Source organism: Anguilla anguilla, chromosome 2 (assembly GCF_013347855.1).
Source record: "Anguilla anguilla isolate fAngAng1 chromosome 2, fAngAng1.pri, whole genome shotgun sequence".
Classification (NCBI taxonomy): Eukaryota; Metazoa; Chordata; class Actinopteri; order Anguilliformes; family Anguillidae; genus Anguilla; species Anguilla anguilla.
This window is the reverse complement of record NC_049202.1, coordinates 61,071,534-61,084,434: the sequence shown is the minus strand read 5'-3', so window position 1 is coordinate 61,084,434 and position 12,901 is coordinate 61,071,534. Positions and strand designations below refer to the sequence as shown.

At 43.4% G+C, this 12,901-nt stretch overlaps 1 protein-coding gene across 3 annotated transcripts; it reads left to right on the top strand.

The window, feature by feature from the left end:
• The first annotated feature begins 1,322 nt into the window (after positions 1-1,322).
• Positions 1,323-12,048, top strand: LOC118219936 (acidic proline-rich protein PRP25-like). Of its 3 annotated transcripts, XM_035403430.1 has the most exons (8): positions 1,324-1,481; positions 4,326-4,471; positions 4,849-4,917; positions 6,780-6,848; positions 7,257-7,325; positions 7,896-7,964; positions 10,230-10,403; positions 11,879-12,048. In XM_035403430.1, coding segments are annotated over exons 2-8 (594 nt in total). In that variant the 5' UTR covers positions 1,324-1,481; positions 4,326-4,329; the 3' UTR covers positions 11,881-12,048. The 3 variants fall into 3 exon arrangements, with proteins under 3 accessions (XP_035259323.1, XP_035259321.1, XP_035259322.1); XM_035403432.1 differs by lacking the exon at positions 4,849-4,917 and having other exon boundaries at positions 1,323-1,481; XM_035403431.1 differs by lacking the exon at positions 7,257-7,325 and having other exon boundaries at positions 1,325-1,481; positions 11,879-12,047.
• The last annotated feature ends 853 nt before the right edge of the window (positions 12,049-12,901 follow it).

The following is a 12,901-nucleotide window of genomic DNA, read 5'->3' as shown; positions in this document are numbered from 1 at the left end:
TTTGTTTGTCCCAAATTGAGGTGCATGACAATTATTTTAATTAAACAATATTAAACAATAATATAAATGTTATATAATATTAAACAATTAAATAAATAAATAATATTTTCACCAAAACCAAAAACTAATAAAAGATGTTCTTAACATGCTGGTTCTGGTAAGTGGTTAATATCTCTAACCTTAAGAATGTTTGCACATAAAATGTGGTAAATTTCAAAGTCATAATCAAAAGAACACTGTAGCCTGTCTCTCTCTTCCTAATATTGCTGCACATTTCAACATTGAAGCTTCACAAAGTATTTCTCTGTAATCACCCAAATCTTTTCCCATGTTGAACTTTCTTTTTTATACTGCCATTTTCTTTTTTTAATTAACAGATCTTTCATGCAGGAAAAATTGTTTTAGTGTCCAAAATAAAAAGCAGGCCATTTGATTAAAACGTATGTTTAGATTTTTTTGTAATTGGTCCATAATTAATTCAAGTTTAATATTCTTCCACTTATTAATTAATTAATTAATTAATTTTGTGGACTACTTAATTACTTAATAATATCTTAATTAATTTTTTTTTTAGCTTCTAATTCAATAGAAACATGTAGCATGGTTGTTGGTGCCAGATGGGCTGGTTTGAGTATTTCAGAAACTGCTGATCTACTGGGATTTTCACGCACAACCATCTCTAGGGTTTACAGAGAATGGTCCGAAAAAGAGAAAATATCCAGTGAGCGGCAGTTCTCTGGGCGAAAATGCTTTGTTGATGGCAGAGGTCAGAGGAGAGAATGGCCAGACTGGTTTGAGCTGATAGAAAGGCAACAGTAACTCGAATAACCACTCGTTACAACCGAGGCATGCAGAAGAGCATCTCTGAACATACAACACGTCAGACCTAACAGCAGCAGAAGACAACCCGGTACTAGCAAGGTGTACCTAATAAAGTGGCCGATGTGTATATATATATATATATTCATTATGACAAATGGGGAAAAAATTGGGCGAATGCGAAATAGCCATCAGTCATACTTTCTTTTGTTGCCGTAGGAGGGCGAGGTAATGATTATGACGGCCCGGAGGTTTGGGCGATGACGTCATCCTGGCTGTCGCCTCAGCAGCTGGAAGCTCAGCGGGTTCTAGTAAACCGGGCCGCGCCGGTCGCGAACATGACGTTCAGCCGGCTCCATTTTTAGTTCTCCCTGCGGGCCGTGCTCCGGGCCTCCGGCCGACGCTGCAAGGGAAGTGCCTGTGTCACATTCGCATGCCGGGGCCTCTGATTGGCTGGCCGGCCCCCCGGCCAAACCGGTTGAGCGGGGAAGGTGTGCCTCTCCGAGAGAGAAGGCAGAGGAGGGAAATGTGACTACACCTGACTCTTTGTGTGGGAGCAACCACTTGCGCCAAAACAAAAAAAGGCAGAGAGAGAGTGAGAGAGAGAGAGAGAGAGAACACAGAGACGGACAGCAAGCGCAGAACTCAAGAAGAAGCGTAAGGTAAGAGCCGCAGTCCTCTCGTCCGCCGGCGTCCCTCTCAATGCGTCCACGTCTCCGTGTGGGTGCACAGAACCCACAGCCCAAATGGAATTCCATTGGTTAATGATCGAAAACCGACGGTGCTGAAAGGAGACGGGGGCGGCGGGTGGTGGGGGGGGGGGGAGGGGGTTGGCGGCGGTGAAACTAGCACTGGAAATGCCAGAGGCCTAGATTGAATTTTCTGTCATTTGTTGTAATTGCGGACACTCCGAACGCTGCAGATAAAGCATTATTCCAGCTTTTCAGGGTGATCACTTACTGTCTGATAATGGCAACAGGAAAATAAAACAAGAAAAAAATATATAAAGTACCTCGACCCAACAGCTAAAAAAAAATTATTTTTAAAGAATTTTAAATAAATACCTGTTACAAAAGAGACAGAGACCAGAGACCCATATCAGACTGATGTTTAATGGTGTTTAAACCGTCGGGAAATAGAAACTGTTGAACCAATACTTTCAGAAGTTTTGGGGTGCTGGTGGCGACATCTCCTTGGCCGTCCAATCAAGCTGACTCGTGAGGCTTCACCAGGAAGTACTCAAGCAGATATATGAGGACAGATAAATACTCACCTTTCTTACATTATTCTTACTTTTGTTCTTAAAAATGTTCCTGCGAAAATATCGATATGAGATTCATGACACATGTGCAGACCTTTGTTTTTGTGCATATCCCAGGTGTATGAGATGATAAACGCTGGCTGTTTGTAAATTTTATACGCAATCCTGTTCTTGTGCTTAGCATAAGGAAACAGTCATACAAGCAAATGACCATCAAAAGTGATCGTGCGCACGTTTCATGAAAGAGGCTCATTGTGTGTGTGTGTGTGTGTGGGGGGGGGGGGGGGGGGGGGGAGGGTTTGCATGCATACACAGGTGAACAAGAGTTTTATGAGGTCCCGTTTCATAATCTGGAGTTTCACTGTGATGAAGCTTCTCTAAAGAAGAAAATAAAATACAACTGGACCTCGGTCCAGCCAGTGCTCAACATGAGTAAATTAATACTGAAATTGTTTCTATGGTTTATTAATATAATCAGCCTGAGTGGCAAAAAAAACATGTTATGATCAAGATGGCAAAACAGTATTTTTAGCTTAATTCCATCCTGCTCCCACTGTTACATCCTGTTTCTGTCACAAGTGTTAACGACATACATTTACTGTGTTATTATTTTGAGTTGGCATAATATGCTTTCCCAGAAACGTGAATAAGTGTAAAATGCAAATTTTGAAATGCGCTTCGTTCCAAAGATGCCACATTATGGGCTAGCACAAGCACCGGTGTCGTACATTGGGGGGATATTCAATGCATGTTGCCCCCTGTAGCTATTGAGATTTTGAGAAGAGCAATGCAGTAACTGGTGAATTTTATTGTAAGGTGATTTATAGCTAGCTGGAATGGTAGAACTATATGCAGGTTATGGCTGTAGTGATACTTGCTTCCTATCTAGCTGGCAGATGAACTCCTAGCCCAGTGATAATTTTGTGAAAACTGTAAATTGTTAACATATGCATTGTAGGCCTTGGCCAACCATACCTCTTTTTGTGCTTTTCGGAATGATGTGTATACCTAAGGAGGCTATCGGCCAAGCTAGTTGTGATGTTTGGTTTTGTGACTGTAACATTTCCACCAGCCTGCAGCTGAGCGCTGTCTGGTCTGAGCCCTGTTTATGGTTCTGATGTCCACCTCAACCTTCTCTCCCAATGGCTTAACTCATACAACCCAACACATTGTCTACTGTGAAATATCTAGGCCTAGTGGTGTAGTGTGTGCACTGAGGGTGAGAAGGGGCTTGTGCACTGGGGCCTATCATAACTAGCTTCAGCCACTGTGAAGGAGCCCACTGTAATCTGCTGAGACAGATTAAATTACAGTGCATGCATTTCGCAGACAGTATTATCCAGAGAAACATGGCGCTTTCACCTGATTAATATGAGCAATAGTGGCAGACCTGGCCAATGACATCTCCATACAAACAAGTATAAATGCTGAGTCACTAAAGCACTTGCGCAAGTTTCAGTAACTATGCTTACCAAGAACAATGTACCACAGTAGAAATTCTGAGTACATCACCGATTACATTCATAACAACCCTGATGAAGAGAAACATAAAACTATAAAAATTTAACCAAAAATCACATAATCCCATAATTTTAATTATTATGCAAATTAGGAGTTTGAGGGGGCGGGGATGGCAGGGGGAACCAAGATTCAGTCTGGATACGTGTGTCTTCAATCACAATTGGAAGATGGTCCATAATTCTGTTGTCCCCTTGGTCTGGCCCAGCAATGGCCCACTTCCAATTGGTCCGCAAACAGAAATGAAATATGGTCCATGGATGGCCCAGATCAAATTGCCAAATTGGGAGAATTTCTTTGGCCATGACTCTAAAAAAAATGTTCCGGATCTGGCAACTGGATCTGGGCTACCCATGGACCGTCATTCAGTTCCATATGTGGGCCGAGTGAAAGAGAGTCATGTGGACCGTCGCTGGGCCAGACCAAACAAGCTACAGTATGTGGGTTCTGACCACTGTGTGAAGTTTGTTCCACCACTAGGGGGAGCCTTGGCAGAACCTCGGATCAGACGCTTGGCAGAAGCACAGAAAATGTGCTGTTTATGATGTGAGGATATTGGAGTACCCTGTACTGGACACATACAGTAGCAGCCACAAACGCAACATGCAGGAACAGTTGTCTTTTGGAAGGGAAGGGTAGGGGTCTCGCCCGTGCCCCCCTACCCCCGCTTCCAGAAAGTGCCCAGCAGGCATTGACACCCCGGGGGGGTTGTTTGTGCTTTTTACAGTGACATGGACGATCTAGGACCGCTGGATTTTCCCCCTGCATACCCAGGGCCCCCCATCAACGACTATGGAGGCATGGCCGGACCCTCCCAGCCTGGCTTTCAGGGCTCCCCATACCCCCCTTTCCAGCCTGGCCCGTACCAGGGAGGTGAGTGACGCCCTTTCACGCCCTGCTCACCTGGGGGATGTGTGCCTGGTGCTCCCGTGCATACCAAGTGCACTCATGATTACGGTCTTACACTACTGCCACCTGAGCCAGCTGGAGTAGATAAAGGCTGAACCTTTCGCCCTTTGAATAGCAGACTTTTAGGGAATGTTTTTCATCAAAATTCTAAGTCAGTGTTCTATAACTCCACTGCTTTCAGTCACCAGCAGTGATTGTTACATCAGTAATAGAATTTTCAGTTAAGATGATTCTAATCACATATTTGTGATCTTACACCTTACCTGGCACAAACTCTCACCTGTTCCATCTGTGCCCCCCCCCCCCCCCCCCCCCCCCCCCCCAAACTCACCTGATACAAGGTCCTGCCCCTGGAGGATACCCAGCTACACCCCAGTACTATGCTGGACAGCCTGGACCCCAGCAAATGGGTGAGTTATGTCCCAGTCCTCAGTCCTGTCTGTATACTCCCATCTTCCCTACACATGCATACCTGTGCATTCACACATTCACACACACATATGCCCTCACATTCATACACTCATTCACACACATACACATACACATGCACGCACACATACACACAGACACACGAGCACATGCACACACACACATACACAGACATACGTGCATACACATACACACACACAGACATACATGCAAACCCACACACAAACATCTATTCAAAGTAAATATCTATTCGAAGTAATATTCATAACTATAAGAACATACATTTCAAATCAGGCATAATATCTGTATTGAAAAAACATCAGGATTGTATGGGCATGGTCGGGAGTGCCCCACCATCCTTCCTGCCCCCTGAACTCCTCCCAAATGGCCCCAACTACAAGTAAACAAACACACGTGTCTAAACAAACACACATTAAACGTATGTAAACGGTATCCCGATGCTCAACAGAACCAAATTCTATTTGTAAAACTTACACAAAGATCTCACAGTTCTGTGGCATTCTGGTTTATGTGTAAATTCTGCCTTTTAACAGATTCTGTGATTCTGTCTGAGATTTTCGCAAAATGGAAAACATAAATATAAAGTCCTACATATAGCCTATTGTAGCCTACCTCTTAAATGAAAACCATTGGAAACAGGCTATATCCAACTTCTGAATATTAGAGAATATTTTCCAGTGCATGCTTTGGTACAAATAAACCTTCAAGGTGAAATGTATATTTCTGCACTGAAATAACTTTGACATTCTATGTTCTGTTCATAGGCAGCTGGGATCCTCTAGTGGTTGACAATAGTATACAGCCTATTTTAGTATATAGCCTAAGGTTACGAAAGATACTAAGTTAGAGCATAACATAGTTTCATTGCTGCTAATTTATTAAAAGGTGCTTTGTGATGAGACTATCAAACAGTTTCATTTTTAAGATATTAAAATGAAGATGATTGATGTGAATGTCTCTGCTTTTTTGGCTTCGTTAGCCTTCAGAAATATATGGCTGTAAGTAGTATGATTAATAAGTTAATTGCTAAATTTAACAAAATAATTATCCGATGTTTAAAGATGTGTAATTTTGAATCTCCTGACCACTGCTAGCCTTTATGAATGCTAGTAATAATGTGCTCATTCTGATATATTTTTGTAAGCGTAGATATAATAAAAAAAGCAACAAACAATGCAAGTTCATAACAAATTTTATTTCAGTTATTCCTGTGCAGTTTTACAAGAAATGATTGCGCCAGTAAATTACATGAACTTCATTTTACGAGTCTGGAACATTATTGGAGCTGTTCGCTGACTCATACAAATGAGCCTGTGAGGAAAGCAGAATATTCTGTCTATATTGATAACATGGATGCCGATTCTCTATGGAAAAGGAGTATTTCGCTCAGACTCAAAGAGGCAGTTTTAGCGGGAGAGGATACTTTTATTTGCCTAAAACTATGGGAGAAGATATGCAATGAGACAAAACATTTATTGGCCATTGCATCCAGGTCCGTCATGACATCATGAAGGACCTGGACCCAGCAGCTCAGATCCCAGTAATAAACTGAATGTCACCCGTTCACTCCACACATAGGTACTGATGGAAATGTTTGGACTAATATAATTTGATATTGCAATGCATTTTATTTCTCATACTGTTGCTGATGCTTAATACATACCATAGTAACCCCATACAATGTAGTCTGAAGCTACTCACAAATTTACCTTCAGAGTCACATTCTAATCACATATTTGTGATCTTACAACTTACCTGGCACAAACTCTCACCTGTTCCATCTGAGTGCCCCCCAAACTTACCCTGTCTCTCCTGATACAAGGTCCTGTTCCTGGAGGATACCCAGCTACACCCCAGTACTACCCTGGACAGCCTGGACCCCAGCAAATGGGTGAGTTATGTCCCAGTCCTCAACCCTCAACTTACGTCCCATTCCTCAAATTCCTCACCCACACACACCCTCACACAAACACACACACACACACACACACACATGCATGCCAAGTGCATTCATGATTTCAGTCTTAAATGAGTGCCATCTGTACTGACTAGAGTAAATAAAGACTGAACCTTTAACTCTTTTAAGACTAGGTTTTTGGAATGATTTTCTGAAATTGGAATTCAGTGTTCAGGAACTCCATTTCTTTCAATTACCAGTGATGATTGTTACATCAGCAATAGAATTTTCAGTTAACATGATTCTAATCACATATTTGTGATCTTACCTTATCTGGCACAAACTTTCACCTGTTCCATCTGTGACCCCCCCCCCAACCCAACCTGTCTCTCCTGATACAAGGTCCTGTTCCTGGAGGATACCCAGCTACACCCCAGTACTACCCTGGACAGCCTGGACCCCAGCAAATAGGTGAGTTATGTCCCATTCCTCAACCCTCAATTCACATACACATTTATACACACATACACACACACACACACACACACTTACATAACCATGCACACACACCCACACTCTCTGTCACACACACACACACACACACACACATTCATGCATGCACACACACACAGACATGCATGCACACAAACACACACACACACACTCACACAAACATGCACACACACACACACACACACACACTCACACAAATATGCACACACACACACAGACACACAGGGCTCCCATGAATGCTAAGTGAACTCGTGATTTCAGACTTAAACAAGTGCCATTTGTGCTGACTAGAGTAAATAAAGACTGAACCTTTAACCCTTTTAAGACTAGGTTTTTGGGAATGTTTTTCTAAAATTGGAAGTCAGTGCTCCAGAACTCCATTGCTTTCAGTTACCAGTGGTGATTGTTACATCAGCATTAGACTTTTTAGTTAAGAACATTCTAATCACATATTTGTGATCTTACACATTATCTGGCACAAACTCTCACCTGTTCCATCAAAACCCACCCTGTCTCCCCTGATACAAGGTCCGGCGCCTGGAGGATATGAACCCTCACCCCCGTCCGCCACTGTGCAGCCTCAACCCCACAAAGTGGGTGAGTTACATCCCATTCCTCAACCCTGCACTCACATACACATACTGTATATACACACACACACGCACACACACAGACATGCACACTATCCTTCCAATGTGTTTTGCATAACCTGCTAGCCAACTCTGGTCATTTATGCAACACTGGGACAGGAGACGGGGCAGTATTTATTTATTTTTTTATTCCTTTCTGAATAATACCAAACTGACGACACCCACCCAGCCCACTTCTCCAGGAACCTGCCAAGGGCTAGGACTGAAAAAGATACACAGCCTAGGCCAAGGAAAGTTTGCATTGTAGCTAGGCAATACAACTTAAAGGCTCACATTCCAAATACAGACCACTTTTTCCACAAATAATTTACTTCCACCGATAATTTAACAAATTTTTCCTGGATGGAATAATAGACAAACAAAATTAGCAAAACAAAATAAAATGAATATAAAATAACAGCAATAATAAAACACTGCAAGTTAACTAACGCAAAATTGGGTAACTGTGCCAAGTGGTCAGGCAGACAATTCCAGGGCAAACTTCACTCCATCAAGCTGCAAATGCTCTTTAAATGAAGTTATTTCCATTTACAAACATATGGATCGCATATTATGTGATGCATGTGTTATACATACTTATGAACATCTTCACCTTCCAAGGGATAGCAGATGAGCATTAGGTAAGCATTAGCTGAACAGCTACATCTGGCATAGTACTTTGGTATAATTGCTGATATGCAGATTACTCTTTTTTTACTATCATAAATTAATTAAGTAAATAAATGAACTAAATTTGAAACCCCTTGCTGATGCATCTTTTCCCGAGGAACTACAACAGTTCTCATTTTTACGCAAAAGCAATTCAGGTCTAGGTCCCACCTGGCAATCGAGCCTGCAAGCTGTGGGTGACGCATCCACCCCTGGACTCAGTTTAACATGTTCTGTTTAAGCATTTCTCCCCCGCACTCAATACAGAAAACTTGCACCGGTGGGGGTAGCGTCACACAGAAAAGTATAAAGGCCTGCTTCTGACAAAGATACGAAATCAAGTGTCGGTCTTTAATTATTGTACATCACATAATGTAGTCAATTTCTGAATGAAGGTCACAGATTTCTGGGATGCCTTTCACCCTGCTGTGCTTGTGACCTCTTCTGGATTCAGGCCTTGGTCACACTCGTATCTGAAGCATTCCAGAGTACGGTGGCCCACAACGAAAAGCACAAACATAAAGGGGAATGCACTCCGAATCAAAATGACGATGCAACATGGATAGTCGCAGCAAAACCAATTGGTACAAGGGAAGTGCTCCACTTCGCACAATGTAATGTACTCGTGTCGTTCGATGTTTTTTTGTGTTACTAAATAATGATGTTTTCCTGATTAAAACAAACAGTAACAACAGCTGTGTAGTGTAAATTTATAGTATATGTTTTCTACTTCAAATGGTGTTCAGGAAGTGCACAGGACACATTCTACCTGCAGAGGGTGCCACACTTGCACTGCTCCAGTAATGATGTTGTTTACCTGTCCCACGTTTCTCTCGCTGAGTCATCTGCACTTGGGGGGTGTGGTTGTGACACAGGTGAGCTGGAGCCACCTCGTGGCCACGCCTCCCAGAGAAAAGTTACCTGTCCATCGAGTCCCCTACCAGCAGAGGGAACCAGGGATTAGTGACTCATCTGGTCTGATCGCTAATGAGTTTCTGGGCTGAGACTTTGATCTCGCAGTTGTTTATCATCACATTACATTTCAAGAATTTAGCAGACGCCCGTATCCAGAGTGACTTAAACAACTTTTACATTTTACATTTACATTGCAGATTAAGTATCATGCTCATAGGTACATAGGGCTCAGTGGTGCCCTAACTGGGAATCGAACCTGCGACCTTTAGGTTACAAGACCAGCTCTTTACCATTTATACTACACTGCCACCCGTCCACACATTTCAGCACACTGCATCTGTGCAGGCACAAACAGCAGCATGCTCACCTGTCCCCAAACATTACCTTCGCCTCCACCTCCACCATTCCACCGTTCCTTCCAAACCTTCACCCCATAATCGCCACTCTACCTTTCCATTACCACTTGCTAGTCCCACTGTTCTCAGGCCATGATGAATGCCTCTGTACTCTCTCCCTCACCACCACCACCCCAGCCCCTACCCCACCACGGGCCCCCGCTCCACCCTCCACCTTGCTTCCCTCCCACTCCAGTAACCCCCCCCTTACCCATCCCAGGCTGAGCGTGTCTCTCTGCTGCCTCCTGTCACAGACCAAAAAAATGCTGACAACAGGCGAGTGGACAAGAAGCCTGCGGACTCCAACGGCGGCTGCAAGCTCTGCTGCCTGAAGACCAAGAAGTGCCTGATGAGCCCGGAGTGTGGGCGGGGCCTGCAGATCGCCAGCGTCATCTCCATGTGCGGCATGTGCATCCGCTTCTTTGTATGTGAGTGCCGCACCCCAGCGCCACCTAGGGCTTCGCTGATGCAACTTCACATGCGTCTGTGTTGCGTTGCCTGTGGTAACGAAGGTCGTGGTATTGACGAGCAGAGATGGAAGTCCAGGGGTCAGGGGTCAGAAAGTTAAAGTCCTGCCCTGTGGTTCTTCCATCCATGGACTCAGCCAGCTAATTTCACTAATTGGTTCTACCTCCTGGCTGATGAATTGTGCTAATTAGCAAATCCAGGCAGTTGGAACGAAATACTGGGTGAGGACTTTTATTTTCTGAATCTGGATTTTTTCAACCTCTGCTGACGAGTCAGGTGGTGATCGTAGGAATACAGTTAGACGTTCCAGGACAGGGAGAAAAGTAAACCTAGCCAAGAATTATTCAGAAAAATAAAAATCCGCATAACTAGATGAACAAGTGACATATGAAGTCATTTGGAGTAAAAAAAAAATCCTTGTTATGAGAGATTGGTAAGAAAGGAAGGTGAAGAAAACATTTAAATTTTTGACTTCTGTGGCCTCCCTGGAATGAAATTACGTTTTTAAAAATGGCAATGAAAGGAGAGACAGTCGTACTGTAGTATAATACATCGGTGCACCGTAAAGCGTACAAATGATTTAGGACGCGTTAGTCACCTTACCACCTCAGCGGGCATCTCATCCGGTTCAGGCGCTGTTTCGGAGCGCGGATAGGTCCCACGGTCCGGCTTCTGGACCACCCCCCCACCCCCCGTAGGGTGACCTGTAACGAGCCCAAACATTTCCCCGAGAGGCGAGGTCACGGCTGGACCGGGATGAAGGAGGTCTCATCACCGTTGTTAAACTCTTTCTCACGGGGGCCTTTAATTGTTTATTTTATTTTTTTCTTTTCTTTTTTACCATTTTAATAGTGTTGAGATTTATTTGAATATAAGTAAATAACTATGAATATAAAAATAAATATTTCTGCTAATTTGCTGCATTTGACATTATTAAGGGTTTATTTGTTTACAACATTTTTGTTCTGCTTTTAATGCTGAGTGGATATTTTTTCATTGTTCTAGATACTGTAGGCACATGACTTAACACGATACCAGGCAGGGTAGGGTAGTATAATGGTTAGGGAACTGGGCTTGTCGGTCAAACTTTGTGGGATCAGTTTCCAGCTGTAGCACTGTCTGTGGCCTTGTACAAGGCATTTAACCCGATCCGCGTCAGTAAAATATCCAGCCGCACATGTTACTTGTAAAAATGTAGTTGCTATCAGTGGCCAGTAGAGAGAAGTGAGAAGAGGACGGGCTTAAATCCTAGTTTTCCATTTTTCAGAAGTTCTATTGCTTTCTATTGATTTTTATTCCTTGGTTCTGCATTGTAAATGTTCAGTTTTCTCAGCAAATTACAGTATCGACTGCATTTTGTTTCGCTGCCTCAGATGATGAAGTCTTCTGCATTTCTGTTTCCTGCTGAACCGTGACTGAATTTCTTATATTACAGAGGCGGATCAAGATCCCCCAGAAGAAGGGCCCATTCCTCCCTTCCCCCATGATGCCCGATTTTTGCCTGTGTGATCTTGCGCCCCCCTACATGAAAGGTTACCCCTGGGACCTTCAGCCGTGTGTGTGTGTGTGTGTGTGTGTGTGTGTTTTTGCGTGCGTGTGTGTGTGTGTGTGTGTGTGTATGCGTGCGCGCGCATGTGTGTGTGCATGTGTACGTGTGTGTGTGCATAAGTGTGTGTGTGCGTGTCTGTGTGTGCATGAGTGTGTGCATGGGCATGCATGTGTATGTGCATATGTGTGTGTGTACGTGCGTGTGTGTGTGCGTGCATATAAGAGGTCAGCTGATGAGCTTCCCCTCTCTGCTGGGGCTGCGTCTCTCTCTCCCCTCATGGCACACAGCACTACAGAGGAAACTCCACTGTTTCTTCTCCCCATTGGACCGTCAGAGACCCGTATGAGCCAATAAGAAGCCTTACAGAGTTTGTCCCAGTCCTGAGAGCTCTTTGTCGAAGTGTATTCCTCCCCCATGCTCTGTCTCTTCTTCATTCATTCTCCGTTCCTTCTCTGTCCTTATATTTGTCTATCCAGCTTGTTTTGCTACACTTTTCTGACGAAACGTGAGGCTTCCCAAATATTCATTTTAAATGTTTTAACTTATGTGGACAGCACGTGATGTCGAGAAATAAGGATTCTTTGGTTTCAAAATTATGCTGTGCAGTTTTGATTTTTTTTTTTCAGGTTTGGGTGTGGGGGGGGGGGGTGTGGCAGTTCTTTTGTAGCTGTTTTTTTGCTGTATTTATTTATGCTAATTTGCTATTGAAAAAGAGCTTTTAGAAGATGTACAGAGCAAAAGTGTCTATCTTTGTTTCAATCCCTCTTTTCCTTTCCTTTTTTCTTCCCTTGTTTCTCCCCTTTTCACTGCCTCCAATTACCTGAATTCAAAGAGTAGTCTGTGCACCTCCCTATGACTGCCAAATTATGTGCAATTGCCAAGCTAAGGGGCTGTTATGTTTAATTTTAT

Excerpts from the sequence above, each read along its gene's own strand:
- LOC118219936 (XM_035403430.1), top strand. The coding sequence starts at position 4,330 with ATGGACGATCTAGGACCGCTGGATTTTCCCCCTGCATACCCAGGGCCC. Across the intron at positions 4,918-6,779 it reads GCCTGGACCCCAGCAAATGG|GTCCTGTTCCTGGAGGATAC; the intron begins GTGAGTTATGTC and ends TCCTGATACAAG. Across the intron at positions 6,849-7,256 it reads GCCTGGACCCCAGCAAATGG|GTCCTGTTCCTGGAGGATAC; the intron begins GTGAGTTATGTC and ends TCCTGATACAAG.